Raw genomic sequence first — 22,807 nt, forward strand, 5'->3', positions numbered from 1 at the left:
GCACCTCACTCTTCGGCACACATCGTCGGATCACTTGGTCGGAACAATATCTAAACAACTCCGGATCCTCCCAAAAATAATACCTGACCTAGGAAAAGAATCGGTCTTTGTCTTGCTTAGACCAATTTTGAGGAATTTGCCCAATGGCCAAGTAATTCACAATATGTGCAAACCACGGGGGGCTCGCTCATGACACCATAAGGAGTTGTTCGTCAGGAAACGAATCATGCAAATTTAGAGGGTCATTAGTATATTCAACAAGGATTCGGGAGAGGTGATCGGCCACTACATTCTCTGATCCTTTCTTATCACAGATCTCTAGGTCAAATTCCTGAAGCAACAAAATCCATCTAATTAACCTAGGTTTGGTCTCTTTCTTTGATAGTAAATACCGCAAAGCGGCATGATCAGTGAAGACTATGACCTTGGAGCCTAGGAGATAGAACCGGAATTTATCTAAGGCAAAGACCACAGCTAGCAACTCTTTCTCGGTAGTAGAATAATTCAATTGTGCATCCGAGAGAGTGTGACTAGCATAATATATAGCATACGGTGCGCTATTGACTCTTTGACCCAACACAGCCCCAACAGCATAATCTGAGTGTTTCAAAGGGAAGCGACCAATCCGATGATTTCATGATTGGGGCGGTGGTAAGGTCCATTCTCAGTGTTTCAAAAGCCTTCAAGCATGCCTCATCAAAGATAAAAGGTGCATCCTTGACAAGTAAACTACACAAAGGACGTAATATTTTACTAAAGTCTTTGATGAACCTACGATAAAAACCTACATGCCCTAGGAAAGACCTAATTTGACACAGAATTAGGTGGAGGAAGGCCTGCAATGAGGTTAACCTTAGCCTTGTCTACCTCTATACTCGAGGGGACACAATGTGTCCCAACACTATACCCTCACGAACCATAAAATGGCTTTTTTCCCAACTTAAAATTAGGTTTTTCTCAGTACATCGTTCCAACACTCTAGTCAAGTTCCTAAGACATTCCTCAAAAGACGGCCCAACACCGAAAAATCATCCATGAAAACCTCTAAGAATTTCTCCACCATATCGGAGAAAATGGCCATCATACACCGTTGAAAAATCGCCGGTGCATTACAAAGCCCAAAGGGCGTGTGCCTATAAGCAAAAGTGCCAAAAGGGTAAGTGAATGTGGTCTTTTCCTGGTCAGCGGGGTACACCGGGACTTGATTATACCCCGAGTAGCCATCAAGAAAACAATAGAAACCTTGCCCCGCTAACCGCTCTAGGATCTGGTTAATGAAAGGTAAGGGAAAATGATCTTTCCTAGTCGTGGAATTAAGTCTCCTATAATCAATGCACACTCGCCACCTAGTAGTGGTTCGTGTGGGGACTAACTCTCCTCTCTCATTCTTAACAACAGTGATGCCTGATTTCTTGGGCACCACTTGTGTGGGACTCACCCACTTGCTATCCGAGATGGGGTATATAATACCCGTATCCAACAATTTTAATACCTCATTTTTCACCACCTCTTTCATATTGGGATTAAGCCTCCGTTGCATTTCATGAGAAGGTTTGGTGTCTTCATCTAGGTGTATATAATGCATGCACACGAAGGGATCTATCCCTTTCAAATCAGCCACCAACCACCCTATAGCATTCCGATATGCCACGAGAACACTCATTAACTGATTCTCTTGCTCTGCAGTCAAGTCAGATGCAATGATGACTGGTAAAGTATCCTTGGCCCTAAAAATGCATACTTGAGTGTGGCCGGGAGTGGCTTCAACTCAAGTGTAGGTGGTGTGACCAAAGATGGTATGGCAGGCTCTCTTGACAAATGAGGAAGTGACTCAAACCGGGCTTTTTACGGAGAAATATCCGGTGTAGAAGAAGCATTGAGCAAGGCATTCACCTCCTCAACCGACCCGTCCATATCAAAATTTTCAAACCCAAAATGAGCTAGACAAGTCTCTAGAGGGTCCTCTACAAGAATGGAGGACAAAGCTTCCTCCACAATCCCATCTACAACATTCACAAATAAGCACTCCTCTCTCTCATGGGGTTGTTGGGATGTTTGGAAAACATTAAGTTTCACTCGCATGTTACCAAATGAAACTTCCATAACCCTGGTACGACAGTTAATGCATGCATTGGTCGTAGCCAAGAAGGGTCGACCTAAGATCACCGGGATTTGTTTCCTTGAACTGGCTACCGGTTCCATAGCTAACACCAAAAAGTCAACAAGAAAGTAAAACCTATCAACCTCTACTAGCACATCCTCAATCATGTCACGTGGCACTTTGATGGAGCGGTCAGCCAACTGGAGAGTAACAATAGTGGGCTTCAACTCACCAAGCCCAAATTCTTCGTACACAGAGTACGGCAACAAATTGACACTAGCCCCTAAATCTAATAAGGCCCTATCAATGAAATGGCCCCCTATAATGCAAGCAATGGTTGGGGCACCTGGGTCTTTAAGCTTAGGGGGTGTATCATTCAATAAGATGGAACTTACTTGCCCGTGAGTAAGACCTTTTGGGACACATGTGTCCTAGATTTACGCTTTTGCATACAAAGGTCTTTCAGAAATTTAGCATAGGAGGGTACTTGCTTAATCGCCTCCAACAGGGGGAGGTTGATTTTCACTTGTTTAAAAACCTCCATCACCACTTCCATGGATGTCGTCTTCTTATTAAAAGGGGACGGTGCATCAAGGCATTGGGGAAAGGGTGTCTTAGGCACATATGGTGCCTTAGGCTCATGTAAAGTGTTAGGGACTAAATCATCCCTCTTAGGTGTTTCTCCCTCACCCTTGCTCTCATTGGGTGTACCACCATGGTCACCCTTCTTAGCCCTAGTTGCATTAGACGTAACTGGCTGAGGCTCTAACTCTCTCCCACTTCTCAAAGTAATCATCGCTTACACTTACTCATGGTGCTTTCCATTCCCACCTGAACTCTCTGCCCCGTATTATCCCTTAGGGTTGGCCACAGTCTGACTCGGTAATTTTCCCTCCTCCCTCCTATTCATGTTGCTAGCCATTTGACCTAATTGGGCCTCTAGCTTGGCAATAAAGTGAGTATAGAAGTGAACTACTGGTGCCAACCCCTTAAGTTCTGAGAGAACTTCCAACACCTGAGTCTCAAAGGAAGAGTTACCCTAAAGAGCAGGCGGGGGTTATAGTTGCCGGTATGGTTATGGGAGTCGATAAGGTTGCAGTGGTCGGTAAGATGATTGGTTGGCAAAATTATTAAAATTTTGCCTTGGTGGTGGAGGATTGTAAGAAGTGCCTTGTGAAGGGGGTCTCCATGAAAAATTAGGATGATTTCCCATCTCGGATTGTATGTGTTGGAGTATGGGTCATTACCTGGGTTGGAGAATCCTTGAGCCACATTTACATGCTCTTGGACTAACTCCGGAAATTGTAATGCCGAAGGGCACTCACTCAAGTCATGAGCAGGACCCGCACAAATAACACATGCCTCATGAAATTGAGGTTGATCTTGTTGTGTAGGGGCATGTCCCGCAGCTAATAATTGGTCCATTTTGTCGGACAATGCCTCTACTTGTTGGGCTAACTCTAGGTTTTCCCCAAAATCATAAATGCCCCCTCTCTTCGAGGCTCCAACTACTGGTTGCAGAACTTGCCGAGCTGCAGAGGCATGGTGAAGGGAATTATCACTTAGGTTCTCAAACAATTGCCATGCCTCGGTATCATTTTTGGACATGAATGTCCCACCACAAGAGGAATCCACTATTTGGCAGTAAGGCTCAGTTAAGCCATAGTAAAAGGTCTGCATAAGTTGCCAATCAGACACTTGGTGGTGGGGACACTATTGGAGAAGGCCACGAAGTCTTTCCCACGTCTCATGAAATTGCTCGCCATCAATTTGAGCAAAATTGGTGATGGCTCGCCTAAGTTGGTTGGTTTTACCGATGGAAAAGTACTTTTCCAAGAACCGTTGCTGTAATTGGTCCCAAGTTATGATTGAATTAGAAGGTAAGGAGTTCAGCCAATGTTTGGCTTTGTCCTTTAATAAGAATGGAAACAATCGCAACATTAAGGCCTCATTTGTGAAATTTTGGATCCTCACTGTAGAGCAAATTTCTAGAAATTCATTCAAATGTTTATAAGGATCACCATGAGCTAGTCCATGGAATGATGGGAGCATTTGTATGGTGCTGGACTTACTCTCATAATGAGCAGTAGTGGTGTGGGGTAATTGGATGCGTGATGGTGATGTATATGCAATGGGTGTGAAATAATCCTTAAGGGTCCGGTTAGGCCTATTCAGGACATTTGGATTTTCCATATCTAATGGCTCAATGTGTGGATATGAATATTCAAGCCTAGGAGCACGGGCAGAGGCTCTAAGTCTCCTAAGAGTCCTTTCTAGTTCAAGGTCCAAACTCCACAATTCAGGGCGACGTGCACTAAGTATGAAAGCAAAATACCAAAGGAAGAAATACTCACAGAGATTTAACGAAAAAGCTTTACTTATCTTTCGGTGCTTGACGTGTAGACGTTGTCTCCAACCTCCAATCGAGCTTTGTCTTTCTTCTTAGCGCTTTGGTGCTTTGCTTGCAAGTATTTGCTTCTGTGTTTTTTTTTTAGCACTTTGGTGTTGCGATATTTTTGTTTAAAAACTTGGCTGCACTTCGCTTGCACTCCAGTGATGGTTCCAATTGCAAATACTCTGCACACTTAGTAACACGAAAGCATAAAATCCTAAACTAAAAATTAAAATAAGAATATAACTTTAAATTAATTAATTTCGCCAGAAATACCCGGCAACGGTGTCAAAATTTGATGGGTCATTACACACACCAAAAATAAACACTTAACTATACCAAATTCTTTTAGAATAATGGCAAGTCCAGGTATTAATCCACGAGGACAATTGTGAAATTAGACTAATTTAATCGCTAAATTCCTAAATTAATTTTGATTAAAAAGATTGAGAGCTTTTATGACTAAAAAGGAATTAAATGAAATTAAGAAATTAAATTGACAATTAAAAATTAGGGTTTGAGATATTAATTTTTGGAAAAAAATCCTAGGGCAATGAGTTCACCACTAGTTGCGTAAATAGGGTTTCAAATTGAAATCAATTATGTTATGGTTCGAACGGAATAATGCTTCGCAACTACAAGTTCAAAGCATTTAACAAGAAAATCATCACGTTCAATGTACGGGTACGAACCATCTCAAATAGTTCGAATCATTCACTCTAAACTTGGGTAGCGACACAACTTGTCCCTCGTAGTATGGTTCGTCTCATACCTTGAATGTGAAAGAATAGAAAACTATTGTATGGAAAATATTCAACAATCACAGAAAATCGAATACTTGAAGAAATAATGGAAAATATATATATATATATATAATCTTCTAAAACACCATACAATTGTTCAAACCTTTACATAATTAAAAATAAAAAAGAAAACCTAATTACATGGCTAGGGTTTCATCAAAACCCTAGAAAAGAATAACCTAGCCACTCATGGAGGAGTCGAAAGAGGTGGAAGAGACGTGAGATATGGAAACTCCTATGGAAGTTGTCTTGAGAGCTTGAGAATCCTCCTTTCCTCCAAAAAAATAGAGAGGTAATGTGACTTAAAATAAGTTAAAAGTCAAAAAATAACTTTTAATCCTCTAGCCAAAAGAGGCCAATGGAACAAAAGAAAAATATATAAACATAAGGGTGCAATTCAAGTTGCACTTTTAAAGGTTTGTTTTAAGAAATAAGTTAAAAACTAATATATATATTTTTATTTTTTTGGCTTGATTTGAAAAAATATGTAAAAAATAAAAAAAAAATGATGTGACGTAAAAGAGGTTAAAAGTCAGAAAATAATTTTTAGTCAAATTCTCAAAATAGGCTAAAATGTTTGACTTATACCTTATTACAAGATGGTTTACACCCTTTATAATTTGATAAATTTTTTGATCTTGCACCGTGAATTGTAATTTCCCCTTTTCTAGTTGCCTAACTTTAATTTATAGGATTTGACTCTAGCTACTATAATATGACTTGCTTTTCTGGTTGCATAACACCACTTTGGATAGGATCCTCGCCATGGATATTTTGTAGCGGAGAGATTCTATTATATCTTCTGATGATGAATGCAGTGATCTATTTTAATTAAATAATTATAAATTTTTATTTTTATTTGATAGCCATTAGATATGTAATGGGAATCCTTCTTTAATCCAAACAAGAAACTCTCATTGTGAGTGAGAGGGTAATTTATATGAAAATTGGGCCGAGCTGGGTAATGGGCCATTATGGGCCACAGTGCAAAGGGCTGAGTAAAATGGCCATAAAGTTACTTCGGTTTGGAAGAGTCTTAAAGTTACTCCGGTCCCAAAGGGCTTATGGTTAGCTCGGTCACCATACTACAACTTATACCGGTCATGACACAGTGTAATTAGCTCGGTCTAAACCTTGCCAATAGTTAGCTCGGTTTAGGCTTACCACGGTTTATGGAGGAGGAATTGAGGTAAGGGCAGTGGAAGGATGAACCAAACTAAGGACAGTTTGGTCTATTCTGCAGCTAAGCATAGCCATGCTTACCTCGGCCACATTGGAGTCCGACTGTGGTAAAACCATCTCACTTGGTTTAAGCAGTGAGGGGGGTGTTGAAGGATAAAGCATTATCTTTCAGGAGTATGGATCCTAGAAGGACTCTACATGGAAGAGTAAGAGTCCTACTTGGATTGTGTCACACGAAACCTACAAAAGCTCACAAACATCACCTCTGGAGAGGTAACAGAACTTTGATTCCCGAATACACAGAGCTTTTTGTCTCTTTGTCTATTGAACTGACTTAGGCATCGGAGAGGTATCCGGCACACACCAGCCGGCTAGCTCACGTTTGTGTTTTCAGGGGGTGAAGCGACGACGTATGAAGGAGTGCAATCTTGATCAACAGGATTATACGAGAAGGTTTATTTCTTTCCCGTACAATTGGCGCCGTCTGTGGGAACAAGCAGAACGAAAAAAACCTTTTGATTAAGTTTTCCTTACCAAAAAAACAATAATGGCGCACAATGAAGATTTGCCAAAGTCCACCATTGATGGACAAACCCCAGAAAGAGGTTGGAGGCGCGGAGGCTTGCCTCCTATCCCTCCCATGGCAGACTTGGAGCCACAACGACAGAACCCCAGGAGGGATACTAGGGGAAGGCGAAATAACAGCCCCCGTCACTCTCGATCACAGAGTCCAGATAGACAAAGGCGGAGGATTGTTCCTCAAGCCCTGGAGGACCGCGTGAAGGAGCAGGATGAACTGATACGACGGATGGTGGCGGACATGGAATCTATGAAACGCCAGATGAAAGGAAAATGAGTGGCGACAGGAGGGGGCGCAAAAACAAGACGCCCCCTCGCCACTCAGAAGGCCATGGTAGGCATGCCACACCGTCACAAGGAGAGAGTAGAAGCCTCAGGACAGGCGATACTCAAACCAGAACCTCCAGGACCCAGTTCTCCAGGTCTGAGAGAATGAGGTCCGAAAGGTCGTATACTAAGGGGAGCACATATCAACCCTCACGCACGCACCAGACATCATCCAGGCAGTCGGAGATGCCTAGATCGTCCGACTTAAGGACTGTGCTAGAAGAAAGGGCACGATGGAAGGAAGACACCAGGGCACGCGACCCTCGCAAAATTTCTGCCCTTCAGCGGTTGGCTCCTCGGACGCATGGAAGCGTCGAGGTTGGAATGCCAATACCGCGCCCTGCCTACGAACCAATGGACAAAGCATTAGCGAGGCTGCAGACCTCACTGTTCGTTCCAGCAATCAAAAACGCGCCCCTGCCTTCAGGCTTTCTCCAGCCCAAATTCACCACGTACGAGGGGAAGATGGACCCCTACATGCACCTAAGCCACTTCCGCCAGGTTATGGCGATATATCGGCGAAACGAGGCTTTGATGTGCATCCTCTTCCCATCAAGCCTTGGCGACCTAGGTTTGACTTGGTTCAAAAAACTTCCAGAAGGCAGCATAGCCTCCTGGGCGCAGTTGGCGGAGGCGTTTGTAACAAGCTTCAAGACGAACACCAAAACCCCGGTGGAGATTGACTAGCTACTCTCCATTGACATGGGCGAAAAAGAGACACTAAGGTCCTACAACAGCCACTACTGGGAGACATTCAACCAGATTGGGGACTACCCCACCAATCTCGCCATAGCACAGTACAAAAGAGGCCTTCCAGTTGGGAACAGACTAAGGGACTCAATCACCACGACACTGCCCCTCACCATGGAGGCCTTGATGGAAAGAGTGCATCAGCACATCAGGGTGGAAGAGGATGGCGCCCGTGCCAAAACAAAATCTGGCACGACCGCAGTACCAGAGAAAAAGGCCTCAGCAAAGGTTAACGCCGTAGACCGTCCGAACAGAAACGGATGAGGCAAGCGAGGCAATGGAGAGGACCAGGATAAAGGTGGTTGAGAGTCCGCACTACCATAACTACGGTATTTAAGAAACCGATCTATTGGATTCTAAGCGAAATACGTGATGAGCCCTTCGTGAGATGCCCAGCTAAGCTAGGAGAAGCACAAAGAGAGTATGACGAAAGATCGCGGTGCACCTTCCACAAAGAAAAGGGACACTGCACTGAAAATTGCACACCATTGAGACAGCATCTGAAGGAGTTGGTGGCAGCCGGTCACCTGGATAAATACATTGAAGGAGGGACGCAACCAGCTCCCTAGGACCACAATAACCCCAATGGGATGCCAATTGACGCCCCACCTCAAGGCGTAATCAATGTGATACATGGAGTATTCGAACCTGAGCGTGTATGCGAGCTCAGAGGGTCGATCAAGAAGGCTGAGCACTTAAGGGAGGTACAAAGCACTCAACCTACCATCAAGAAGGGAAGAATGGAGGCCGCCAATGTCATCTCTTTTTCAGACAGAGACTTGGCCAGGATATACTGCCCTCACAACGACGCACTAGTCGTCACTCTCTGCGTTAAGGATTACGACATCAAACGGATTTTGATCGACCAGGGAAGCTCGTGTGAGATCATGTACTACGACACCTTCAAACAATTGAAGCTACAAGACAAGGACTTGGCACCTGCCGTGTCCCCCCTGATTGGATTCAACTCAATGCCGGAGTGGCCAGTCGGCAAGATTATCCTTCCAGTCAGGGCAGGAAACGTGACGAAACAAGTGGAATTTTGGGTGTTGAAAGTCCCCTCCACTTACAACATCATCTTGGGCAGAACGTGGCTGCATGCTATGCGAGCGGTAGCTTCATCCTACCATCAAGTAATGCGATTCCCCAACGACACCGGGGTAATTGAAGAAATCTATGGAGACCAGATCATGTCCAAGCAATGCTTTGTCACAGTAAATGGCAGCCGCGCTGCCAAGGGATATGTTCATTCGGTGGAAAAACCTGAAAACAATGAACTGTTCGCAGATGTCAGCAAAACAGCTGATCAAAAAGCGGTGGAAGACTTGGTAGAGGTAAGAATAGATGAAGAGAACCCGGATAAGTTCTTTTTGCTCGGTTCGTCGTTGTCCAACACTGAGAGATTAGAGGTCTTGGAATTCCTGACCTCTAACATCGAAGTGTTCGCCTGTACACCCTACGACATGCCAGGCATTGGTCCAAACTTCATCTGTCACCAACTCAATGTCCACCCCTCCGCCAGGCCAATCATTCAGTGCACCCGCAGATCAGCACTCCACCACGCTAAGATAGTAGCGGAAGAAGTGGGAAACCTACTGGAGGCAGGAGCAATCGGAGAGGTGCACTACCCCAGATGGATTTCCAACATAGTCGTGGTGCCCAAGAAGAATGGTAAATGGCGTGTCTGCGTCGACTATAAGATAGTCAACAAAGCATGCCCAAAGGACAGCTTCCCTCTACCACGGATAGATCAACTGGTAGACCTAACGGTGGGGCACAACCGACTTAACTTTCTTGATGCGTACAGAGGCTACCATCAGATCGCCATGTACAAACCAAATCAGGAAGTGACGTCTTTCACAACTCTGAGAGGATTATACTGCTACAAGGTCATGCCCTTTGGCCTAAAGAACGCAGGGGCAACATTCCAGAGAATGGTCACCAAGATGTTTGAGCCGTTGTTAGGCAGAACAATGGAGGCTTACATCGACGACATGGTGGTCAAGAGCAAGGATGAGAATGACCATCTAAGGGACCTAGGTGAGATGTTCCAGGTTCTGAAGAGAGTTGCGCCTTAATGCGTCCAAGTGCGCATTCGGTGTAGGATCTGGCAAATTCCTGGGCTTCCTGGTGACCAACTGGGGTATAGAGGTAGACCCCTCCCAGATCAAGGCTATCCAGGAGCTAGAGAGGCCTAACTCAGAAAAAGAAGTGCAGCATCTCACCGGCATGGCAGCTGCACTCAACCGATTCATTAGCCGATCGTCAGACAGACTACGACCGTTTTTTCAAGCATTGAAAGCCAAGTTCGAGTGGGACAAAGAATGCGACCGAGCTCTAGAGAGCTTGAAAGAATACATGTCTTCTCCACCACTGCTTGTCACCCCAATACTTGGAGAAGAACTCTTCCTGTACCTGGTAGTCTCTCAGCATGCAATTAGCGCAGTGTTGGTCCGTGCGGAAGGAATCCAACATCTGCCCATCTTCTATGTCAGCAAGACATTGCTGGGCGTTGAAACAAGGTACTTGCCACTAGAAAAACTGGCATTGGCCTTGATGATGGCCTCAAGGAAGTTGTCGTACTACTTTCACGCCCACACCATAATCCTCCTCACAGCTTTCCCACTAAAAGCTTTGTTTGAGAGGGCGAACTTTTCTGGGCGAATTTTGAAGTGGGCAGTAGAGTTAGAACAATTCGACATCAAGTTCCAACCCAGAACCGTAGTAAAGGCCCAATCTTTGGCAAACTTCGTCACAGAGTTTACCCCAGGAAGTCATCATATCTGCCCAGTCGACCTGACTGACACAACCGAACTAGGGATGGAAGTTGACGCCGGAACAGCGCAACCCCTAGTATAGGATACTCAGCCAGACTCCAAAGCAGACCAGAATAAAGAAAGCAAGGAAGAAGCGAACCATGCTACACCAAGCCAAGACTCACCAACAAATAAAGGCTTGGTTCCATCAGATGGCGAGGGGCAGACAGCAAGCATGGACCTTGGAGAAAACACCAACGACATTCCAGACCCCACGGCATCATCTGATCCCTCCACATGCTGGAAGTTGTTCGTTGGAGAGATGTGGAAGCTCTTTGTGGATGGAGCATGCAACCGTCATGGTGTAGGACTTGGCAAAGTCCTCATCTCACCAGATGGCCTAGTTGTGGAGCAAGCTGTCAACCTTGGCTTCCCAGCATCAAACAACGAAGCGGAGTATGAAGCACTTCTTACAGGTCTCAAGTCAACACTCTACATGAAGGCCACCGAGCTAATGGTCTACAGCGACTCACAGCTGGTGGTAAACCAAATTTCAGGTGACTACGAAGCGAAGGATGAAAGGATGGCTAAGTACCAAGACTTAGTCAGAAAAGAGATCAAGAAATTTGAAGTAGTGAGGATAGAACAGATTGGAAGGAAGGAAAACAGCAGAGCAGATGAACTAGCAGGCCTTGCTTCAATGGCAGATACATCCATCCCTCATCCGCTGCTCGTCGACTACTTACCAAGACCAAGCATTGAAGACCCCGAAGTAGAAGAGGTATGCTGCGTCGAACTAGGCCCCTCATGGATGGATCCCATCATACTGTTCTTGAAAGATGGCGTCTTACCGGAAGAAAAGAAAGAAGCCAACAAAATTAGATCGAAGTCGCAGCGATTTTGGCTCTCCCCATCTATGGCATGATACAAAAAGTCATTCTCAAGACCTTATCTAAAGTGTGTTCACCCCAGCAAAGTGGAAGCATTCTTGTTCGAGATACACGAAGGTGTGTGCGGAAGCCATCAAGGAGGAAGATCGTTAGCTTACAGAGCCATCTCGTAAGGATACTGGTGGCCATACATGCAGGCAGACTCAGAGAAATATGTGAAGAGGTGCAAGAAATACCAGAATTTCGCACACCAAATACATCAGCTAGCCAGAGAACTCCTACCATTGACTAGCCCATGGCCTTTCGCAATGTGGGGCTTGGACATCGTAGGACCACTTCCAACAGCACCCGGCAACAGGAAGTTTTTTCTCGTAGCAACAGACTACTTCACAAAATGGGTGGAAGCAAGGCATTGGCATCAATCAAGGAAAAAGATGTGAAAAAGTTCGTCTGGCAGAATATCATTACTCGGTTTGGCATACCAAAAGCCTTAATATCAGACAATGACACTCAGTTCGACGGAAGAATCTTTAGAGGCTTTTGTGAAGAGCACAAGATAGAGTTCTATAATTCTACACCGGCATACCCCCAAGCAAATGGTCAGGCAGAAGCATCAAACAAGGTCGTCTTGGATGGACTGAAGAAAAGGTTAGAAAAAGCAAAAGGCAAAAGGGCGGAGGAACTTCCTCATGTTTTATGGGCTTACTGCACCACACCTCGACGATCAACAGGAGAAACACCATTCTCCTTAGCTTATGGCATGGAAACAGTAATCCCACTAGAAGTCGGCCTCCCCACAATTCGAAGCAAAAATTTTGATCCAGACTTAAATGGCGAAGCCATCACATTAGAGCTCGACCTTGCAGAAGAAAGAAGAGAAAAAGCACAGGTTCACATTGCCTCATACCAACAAGAATTGTCCAGGAAATACAACAAAACAGTGCATCCAAGGCAATTCAAGATCGGCGATTGGGTACTACGTAAAGTGATGGGAAACACCTTGGTACCGGGAGACGGCAAGTTAGGGCCTAATTGGGAAGGACCTTACAAAGTGGTTGGATTAGCCGGAAAAGGGGCATACCACCTGGAAGATGAGGACAAGAAAGCCATTCCTAGGCCATGGAACACTGCTAATCTCAAACTATTTTATTTTAAGCTTTTTTCAAGTATATGTAATTTTCCTTTTTCTCAATAAAACAAAATCGATTCTTTTTAGCATTGTTGTTTCTGTAAAAGATAGCTTTAGTGAGTTAGAGACTTTATAAACGTTATTCTAAGTTGGCAGGAAGAACCAACTTAGCGGTTGGCTGGATTAAACCAACACCCTTCCTAAGCCCAGGATAAGGATCCAGGCTGCAGGACGTTTGGTCGGAATAACCAAACACTTTATTCTAAGTTGGCAGGAAAAACCAACTTAGAGGTTGGCTGGATTAAACCAACACCCTTTCTAAGCCCAAGATAAGGATCCAGGCTGCAAGACGTTTGGTCGGAATAACCAAACACTTTATTCTAAGTTGGCAGGAAAAACCAACTTAAAGGTTGGCTGGATTAAACCAACACCCTTCCTAAGCCCAGGATAAGGATCCAGGCTGCAGGACGTTTGGTCGGAATAACCAAACACTTTATTCTAAGTTGGCAAGAAAAACCAACTTAGATGTTGGCTGCATTAAACCAACACCCTTCCTAAACCCAGGATAAGGATCCAGGCTGTAGGACGTTTGGTCGGAATAACCAAACACTTTACTCTAAGTTGGCTGGAAAAACCAATATAGAGGTTGGCTGGATTAAACCAACTCTTAGTACTCTTTAGCCGAAGTAAGGATATCGGCCAAAGAATGGTTGGCTGGATTAAACAAACTTTTAGTACTCTTTAGCCGAAGTAAGGATATCGGCCAAAGAGTGGTTGGCTGGATTAAACCAACTCTTTGTACTCTTCAGCCAAAGTAAGGATCTTGGCTGAAGAGTGGTTGGCTAGATTAAACCAACTCTTTGTACTCTTCAGCAGAAGTAAGGATCTTGGCTAAAGAGTGCTTGGCTGGATTAATCTAACTCTTTGTACTCTTTAGCCGAAGTAAGGATCTCGGCTAAAGAGTGGTTGGTAGATATGCCCAGTTAGTTTGCAAAGATAAGACCGGGATAACATTATCTCGGCCAGAGAATGCTCTACTTCATTCAAATTACAGAGAGAAAGCACAAACAGCGCAGTAAACGGAGATAACAGTTGGAGCAAAAAAAAGACTTTCATTGGCAAGTTTAAAGCAAGTACAGAGGATGTTAATTCAGTCCGGTTACAAATTTTTTGTCCAACAAAGAAGAGAAAAATATAGAAATCAAGCAAGAAGAAAAAGGAGTACAAAATCAGTTAAACAGGTCGTCTATTTCGGCATCCAGGTCAGCATCAACATCAACCCGAAGCCCGGTTTCAGACGGAAGCTCGATTTCAGTCGGAAGTATGGCCTCTGTTGGACGCTCGGTTTCAGTCAGCAACTCTTCAGTCAGGTCTTCTACAGCTGGCTCCAACCGAACTGTCTGCACAGGGGCATCTTTGGGCGCGGTCTCTTTTTCATCATCTGAGTCTTCAAGAAATTGTTGTTGAACGGTCACAGCATACTCATCCATTGAATCCGTTATGAAATAGGGTGGAGGATTGTAAACCTCGGTCTCTGGCTGTTAACCGAGCTGCACCACAGCTGCCCTCCAATCGCATTTGAAGAACAAATCTTTAGCGGCCTCACATTGTTGCTTGTAGAGGGCTTCACCCTCCTTAAAACCCCGAAGTTCGGCATCCTGCCCACTTTCCTTCAGCTTGGCGATTTCGGTGTCCTTCTTCTTCTCAAGCTTTGCAAGCTGGCGCAAATACTTATCTTTCAGTTTGGCCGCAGCCTTCTGGTTCTTCGCTTCGGCCGAATTAACTAGGCCAGTTAGCCTGGTTACTTCGGCTTCTAGCTCAGTCATCTGCCGCTTGGATTCGTTTAGCAAGGCCGTTTTTGCTTTGGCCTCTGCCATGGCCTCATGGTTCTTTTGCAGGGCCTGCGAAAGGAGTGGTACAGTCTTCAGATAAACCGAACTGAAAGAGTTGAAATTTGTGGATAGGCAACAGAACTTACTAAAACCATGGATTTTGTAGCCGAACGAATAGCACGCAGCTCGGTGAGGTCGTCATGGTACGCCATATCGGCTGGAAGACAGACACTCTTGGACAGGTTGAATGCCATTAAGTGGTCCTCCTCAGAGACCATCGAATCAGTGTCCTCAATGGCTCGGTTCCGGAAAGTGAGCTTAAGAACCCACTTGGAAGAACCAGCCCGGTCAGAACGCTCCGGCTGTGGACTTGGTGGAGGGCTTGAGACAATGGTTTGAGGAACCATGGTTTCGTCTTCATCAACGAGTCGTTGTTCGGTTGCGGTAGTCCAGGCGCGCTTGCTCAGGCGTGATGAAGAGGGTTGTTGAGTTGGAAGGGCGACCACTGTTTCTTGGGTTTGGATTGGTGGTGGTACCTCGGCTCGGTTTGTTTCGGTTAAGAGGGCCCTTACTCTACTCCTCTTCGCCATTTCTTCTTCTTCAGTAGTGCGGACGAGGTTAATTTGTGGCAAGGTTGGATCCGCTTCAGGGGCGTCTTCTAGCAAAAAGTCGGTTACTCTGGCTTTGCGTCGGCTGGTATATCGGTATGTCGGCTCAAAATTCAGAAGCTTGGCCCAACTTCTTTTAGGGTATCGTAGTGCGGCGCGAAGTGTGCCTAGGTTGGGATAACTGTATAATGACTTAAGGTGGGCTGAATTTGCATAAAGATGACAACTGATTAGTTCGGTTCAGAAATAGGAAACCAAAATAAAAGAGAAGCAGTCAGAGAAACCGAAGTAAGTATACCAGGGGTTCCTTTTTTCCAATTTATACTACGGCCAGGGATCTGGGCCTGGTAATCTTCATAATTCCCAGATACCCAAAAAAAGTCGTCATCATTCAAGTCTTTGTCCGGTGTGTCTTTTATTATTTTTTCCCGGCGGCGGCGTATTCTTAGGTAATAGACCCAGCCATCTTTTTTTGAGCCTATGGAGTACTGATGGAAGATCTCGGCTAGGCCGAGGTTAATGCCAGCTCGGCGGTTTAGTTCGGCTATACCATTTATTATACGGTATGAGTTTGTGGAAAGCTGGGTTGGGCATATTCTGGTTTGCCTAAGGAATTCATAGAGCAAGGGTTGAACAGGGAATCTTAGTCCGGTTTCTACTATGGATAGAAGGGTGAAGGGTACAAAACCTCGGTTCCCCTATGGAGTAATATCTTGCTTGGCTAAGGTGAGGTAGACATCGTCAGGGATGTTGTACTCCCTTTGGAATTCGACCAAACCACCAGGTGTCTCTACTAAGAATCTATATTTCCCCATTTATGTTTTAAGTTATAAATAAATTAAAGCCAAGTATTAGATCGGTCAAAGATTTGTGCTGTGTAGCTCGGTTGAGCGCTCAAAGGGGTGCCTGGGCAACCTAAGTCTGCAAAGTGAAAAAACAAAAGTGTTAAGCATAGACCGTTGGACCGTGATAAAGAGAAATAAAGGCAACATATATCAAGTCTTAGTTCGGCTGTGTGGCATACTACGGGTTTTGTTAGACCGGTTTGAGCTTCTAGGGGCAGCTTTCTTAGTTCGGTCTAAAACTAAGAATGCTGGTTTAGCCCCGCGACATAGCTCGGTCGGAGTTGAGGTTTCCCCAGTACACTGATTGCAGACTTAGTTCGGTTTGTTATTTCGACTAGGACAAATCAAAAGATGGTTTGACTTATTGAAACTACTGGTATAAACATGAAGTACTAGATCGGTTAAGTAGTTTGATAGAGTGACATCAACTACAAATAACTTTTTAGTTCGGTTATACTGTGATTTTGGATCAAATACTACATTCTACAGGTTGTTTCGTGAATACAAGTGGTTCTTAAGAAGTTTTTTCCAGAAAAACACGAAGCTAAGCAGAAAAAGTGTTTTGCAAAAAACACAAAAATAGTATGCTATGGATCAAGATAGGTACGAAAACAAGAAAAGTAGAACAGATTTGTAATGCTTACCAGATGAAGAGGCAAGAACGGGAGTTAGGAACAACAGCAGCAGTGAAGAACACAAACTCAGAGAGCTCAGGGGTTGGAAGAAGCAGAGGTGCAGAGAGAAGATGAATAGTGTAATTTGAGATTCAAAATGAAAGAGTTTGTTTTGTGTAGAAGGACGGACAGAGAGGCGGGAACTGTTCAAAATTCACGACACACGAAGACGGCGTGACAGCTACGATTGGCCAATCAAAGTATGCCATGTGTCCTGGGAAGGAGAAGCGATTCAGTTTCTGTGATTGAAGAGACGTTTTGACCTGACAAGCAGAGCCCGGTGTGAAAGTAGCTCGGCTGGAAAGGCTAAAGGGTTTTAGCTCGGCTGGAAAGGCTTAGAAACTTTAGCTCGGCTGGAGGACAGGTAATCCCTATCATGCGGCGCAGATGGAATTAAGGGGCAATTGAGAGGGTAATTTATATGACAATTGGGCCGAGCTGGGTAATGGGCCATTATGGGCCACAGTGCAAAGGGCTGAGTAAAATGGCCATAAAGTTACTCCGGTTTGGAAGAGTCTTAAAGTTACTCCGGTCCCAAAGGGCTTATGGTTAGCTCGGTCACCATACTACAACTTATACCGGTCACGACATAGTGTAATTAGCTCGGTCTAAACCTTGCCAATAGTTAGCTCGGTTTAGGCTTACCACGGTTTGTGGAGGAGGAACTGAGGTAAGGGCAGTGGAAAGATGAACCGAACTAAGGACAGTTCGGTCTATTCTGCAGCTAAGCATAGCCATGCTTACCTCGGCCACATTGGAGTTCGACCATGGTAAAACCATCTCACTTGGTTTAAGCAGTGAGGGGGGTGTTGAAGGATAAAGTATTATCTTTCAGGAGTATGGATCCTAGAAGGACTCTACATGGAGGAGTAAAAGTCCTACTTGGATTGTGCCACACGGAACCTACAAAAGCTCACAAACATCACCTCTGGAGAGGTAACAGAACTTTGATTCCCGAATACACAGAACTTTTTGTCTCTTTGTCTATTGAACTGACTTAGGCATCGGAGAGGTATCCGGTACACACCCGCCGGCTAGCTCACGTTTGTGTTTTCAGGGGGTGAAGCGACAACGTACGAAGGAGTGCAATCTTGATCAACAAGATTATACGAGAAGGTTTATTTCTTTCCCGTACAGTGAGGCACCAAATAACAAGTCTCATAGGAATATACCAAAGATCTAACAAAAACAACTAAAGATTCTAAAAACAAAGAGAAATAGAGACAAGAACAAAACTTAAATTCTCTAATTAACTAACAACTAGAAATAAGTCTTATGATTTAGGACCTGTAAAAAGCCTCAAAGAATCTATAAAAGATCACCAAAGCAAGAACTACAAGAGGTCATCAAGGATGCCAAAAGTTCACTAAGATCTATAGTAGGCTACCAAGCAAAAATTTACAAAACATGAAAGATCATCAAACAAAGAAAAAATTCCAAAAAATAAATAAATTGAAGAAGCCAATGGCCTCTCTTCAAAAACAAACCCCAAGAAACTATGAAATTCAATCAAAGGAGTTACAGACTGCATATTTCTCTTTTAGCTGAAGAGTCCTTAAAGCTAATTCAAGACAAAGTTGATTTTATTACAATTCAATCTAAAACTAATAAGGAAACACCTAAAAAAAAGCTCTAGAAAGTTCAAAACAAGTCTAAGTTCACTAAGACCTATTTTGAGAAGTCACACTTTAGTCAAAAAGTTATTATAAAAAAGTCAACACTTTTTCCTAAATTTTTACAAGTCTTTTCGTAAAAAATTAAAAAGTCAAACTTCAAAACAATCCTGAATAAAATTTTTCCACAAATCCATAAAATGTACTACGTCAAAACCAAATCGACTTGAGAGTAGACAATGATGATGAGTACTTGTTTTGTCAAACTTTTGAGTAAAAAAATATTTTAATAAGAATCTCCTTATGATATAGAGCACACCATTACAAGAGGACTATTAATACAAAAGCCATAAGATGTAGTATTGAAAGGCTATAGTAATACATTGATAAACAATTAATTCTATACTCATTGATAAGAATAATGAGATTAATCCTATTACATAGTCAAAAAATATCCCTAATTAATTATTTCATTCAAATTCAGAAATTATTTCTAAGTCGCTATTAAAAGTTCTACCACCTATTGTTCCCCTCATTGACATTGGATTTGTGAAAGAAAATGGACTGTGGGGAACTATTAGAGTGTCTCCATCTCCTTCCAACATTTGCACCACAACTTTCATCAATGGTCCGCCCACTGGATAACCATTGTATGCACCAAAGCCCCACAGTTGTTAGTTTGCTTATAATTTTCACATCCTCGTCTTCCTCAATTTGTATTCCTAGATCTTCTCCTTGATCAAACGTTTATATATCCATTTTGGAAAGTAACACTCGTTGTTGTTTTGTGTTACCGTATTTTGCCTCCCTCCAACCATAGCTAGCAACAACATCCCAAAGCTATAAACATCTAATTTGTACGATACGTTCCCAAAGTTTTTGGAGAACACTTTGGGTGCAATGTAACCCACAATCCCTCTAGCAGTAGTCATGGAAAGAACAATTTATTCCTTTGAGCACAATTTTGCTAGACCAAAATCAAAGATCTTCGGGATAAACTTATTATCTAACAAGATATTGTGAGGCTTAATATCGAAGTGCAGGATTCGTTGATCACACCCTAGGTGCAGATATTCAATTCCTTTAGATATGCCAAGAGCAATGTCATGCAACTTCTCCAAACCATGTGAATTCTTATCTTTATCAGTGGATATAAACTTTTCAAGCGAATTGTTTGGTAAGAACTCATAAAGAAGAGCTCTTCTCAATCCGTCAACACAATATTCCACCAAGCGAACCACGTTGATATGGTGGATTCTACCCATTGTTTGCACTTCATTAATGAACTCATCCCCATTTCCTTTCACATTGTTGAGGATCTTGACCATGACATGAACATCATTGGAAAGCTTGCCCTTGTACACTATTCTGTAACCTCCTTGGCCTACTTTGTCTTGAAATTGATTTGTTATTTTCTTGATATCTGCATAGGAATATCTTGCAGGCTTAAGAGCTTTGTAATCCTCTAAAAATTTGTCAATCTTTACTTGATCCTGTTTTTTCATTTTGTTTGATCTATTGACAAGATATATTGTAATGACAACTATAACAAGAAGAGTCAGACCTAGGACTCCACTTGCAATCTCTAGTTTCCTCAATACACCTGTAAAAGTTTAAAAACTGCTTAAACTATCTCCTTTAAAATACATACACACACATATATATAATTAAAAATTTTACCATAGATTCATAATAAATGTATTTTTCAGTGCTAAGGAAAAGAAACTGACAAGATAGAATCAGATATCCAAATAGGGTTAAACCTCCTCAAAAAATAAACAAACAAACAAATAAATAAATAAATAAATAAATAAATAAAAACCAGTAAATCCGTAAATAACAAAGGCCTAATCAGGTTCTCAACACATCCTCCATCAGGTTTACTACGTCTAACAAAAAGCGCACAACCTAATCTATATGGCAAGACTTATCATCGTCGCACAATCAACAAGGCTAAGTAATGATCAGAACAAAATAAAACGAGGGCGTTGAAGCTAAAATGATCTTGTAGCCCAAAGACGTTAGGTTGAATTTTTTTATTTGGGTATACTATTGTTTTGTAAATAGGTAAACAAAATCTAAGCCCTTTATTCGGGAAAATACCGACGTTGCACACATCTGAAACGTCGATTGGATGTCCAGTTCAATTGTCTGAATTGGAGAGAAGAAGTTCGGTCCAAATTTCAATTCAAAATTGTGGTGGAAGATGACATCATTGTAAAGTGAACGCAATAATTACACATTAAACAAGATGGAAAACAAAATATAATAATCGTAACTTGAAGTAAAAGGGTAGAAACTAGCTAGGGTAGAAGCGTACCCATAGATGGTTGTTTGGGCTTGTCTAAGCATTCAGTTGTTCCATTTAATAATAATTTACTGTTGCTGCCACTGCTGTTGTTATTCTTGAATCTACAATACTTACCTTGTGCTTCACAATCCCCACATTCCGGTTTTCTGCAACTTGTTGGCATGATGCACTCATCACGTTGTTCCTCTGCTCCTCCGAGTCCTACTACTGTGGCTGCTGCCATTGGTACTAATAATAGGATTATGACCAACAGAATTCCTTGGAAAAGTGCCATCTTAATAATGGCTGATATTTGATACTCTGAAACAAAATCCTAACTACTCTACTCTCCCAAGTGTGTGTTGTTTGTTTTGTGGTGGAAGAATTTGTTAATGGCGGTGTTGTTGGGTTAAGGAGACAAATTTTGAACCGAGGGCACAAAAAAAAAAAAAAAAAAAACAAATTTATTAATAATATTGTATTGGACAGCTCTTATATTTTATCACTTCTCTGATTTTAGTTCATATATTTTCAATTGGCTTAGTTTTGACATTTAATTTTAGATTTTGTTTTAATATGGTCCAATTAATAACATCATTAATGTTTTTTAAGAAAAATTATCACTAAATTAGTTGAAGTTAACTAACTGAATTGAATAAGTTTATAATTTTGCCCTTAAAAATATGGCACGTGACACTTATATGCATATTTTCAAAAAAAAAATGTTAAGAGTTGTAATTAATTGGACTAAATGAGATAAAATTACAAATTCAGGATCAAAATTAAGCCAATGAAAAGTACATGGGCTAAAATGACATGCCGGATAAAGTAGAGACTACCATCATAATTTGCCCTATTATATATCTAGAAAAATTATCTAAAAAAACATATTTAAACACAACAAAAATAATGGAGAAATAACAACTAATTAAGGTTTTAGGGATAAATTTAGGGACAAAATCACTTTTTATAGACCAAATATTTTTGTTGCCAAAAGTGTATTATTCTAATTTTAGCAAAAAAATGGATATTTAGCAAAGAATTATTATCATTTTAGGACAAAAAATTTTGTCTCAAAAACAAATCTTTTAGGGACCGATTGTCCCTAAAACTGCACTTATTAGTGACATTTTGAAAATTGTTGCTAAAAGCATTTTTTTTTTTAGAATAACCTTTTAACAACTATCCTCTTGATGGCAAAAATTGATCTCTAAATATTTTTTATAACAAATTTTTCCCTTTTAAAAACAAAAATTTAGTGCCGAAAACTCTAATTTGCTGTTAGATCTCATTAGATGGACTTACGGGATACGTGGTCTTCCTACCTCTTACATCAAAAGTCATGGTTCCAATCTTTTTTTTTTTATATTTTTTAATTTTTTTTTGCTTATAGTTTTTTTTTATTTTTAAATTTGTGTCAATTTTTTTAGGTCCATCTAGTGTAAAAGGACTTAAATAGTATAAAAAAAAATCGCTAAAGACAAAAAAAAAAAAAAAAAAAAAAAATTAGTGGACTTTTTTACATACTTTCTAATTTTTTTTTTTTTTTTTTAAAAATAATCTATTTTCTAGCCTCTCTAGTCAACTAGAACTTAAAAGTGTAAAACCTTTTTGAAAAAAATTATATATATAAAAAAATTCACTAAAAAAAAGGCTAAAGCAAATTTTGCATAATTACACCAGCATCTCTTTTACTAAGTGTACATGGACCAACACTAATGCATATTAAGTAAAATCAAGAAGATAAAGGGGAATTTACATGTAAGCCTAATAGGTTATGTGATAATTAGCGGCATTTTTTTTATCAAACAATGACAAAAATATTACTAATTATTAATTTTCAATGGCAGTTTGAAAAATTCGTTACATAAAAAGTTACTAATTGTAAGTTTTAGTAACAATTTAGAAAAAAAAATCACAGATTAACATAAATAATTGTCAATTTTTAACAATAGATTCAGAAAATCATCACAAAATATTTTTTTGTGACAATTCTGATAAAATTAACTAGGGCAAATTATGCTAACGGTCCCTAA

At 41.7% G+C, this 22,807-nt stretch overlaps 1 protein-coding gene across 1 annotated transcript; it reads right to left on the bottom strand.

The window, feature by feature from the left end:
• Positions 1–19,217: 19,217 nt before the first annotated feature.
• On the bottom strand, positions 19,218–20,937 carry LOC114280074 (rust resistance kinase Lr10-like). Its single transcript, XM_028222402.2, has 2 exons — positions 20,802–20,937; positions 19,218–20,084 (listed from the first exon to the last, which is right to left on the bottom strand). The coding sequence occupies exons 1-2, from the start codon at positions 20,803–20,805 to the stop codon at positions 19,426–19,428; spliced, it is 663 nt and encodes a 220-aa protein (XP_028078203.2). The 5' UTR covers positions 20,806–20,937; the 3' UTR covers positions 19,218–19,425.
• Positions 20,938–22,807: the final 1,870 nt, after the last annotated feature.

Source organism: Camellia sinensis, chromosome 8 (assembly GCF_055761805.1).
Source record: "Camellia sinensis isolate YWXY chromosome 8, ASM5576180v1, whole genome shotgun sequence".
In the NCBI taxonomy this organism is placed as follows: domain Eukaryota; kingdom Viridiplantae; phylum Streptophyta; class Magnoliopsida; order Ericales; family Theaceae; genus Camellia; species Camellia sinensis.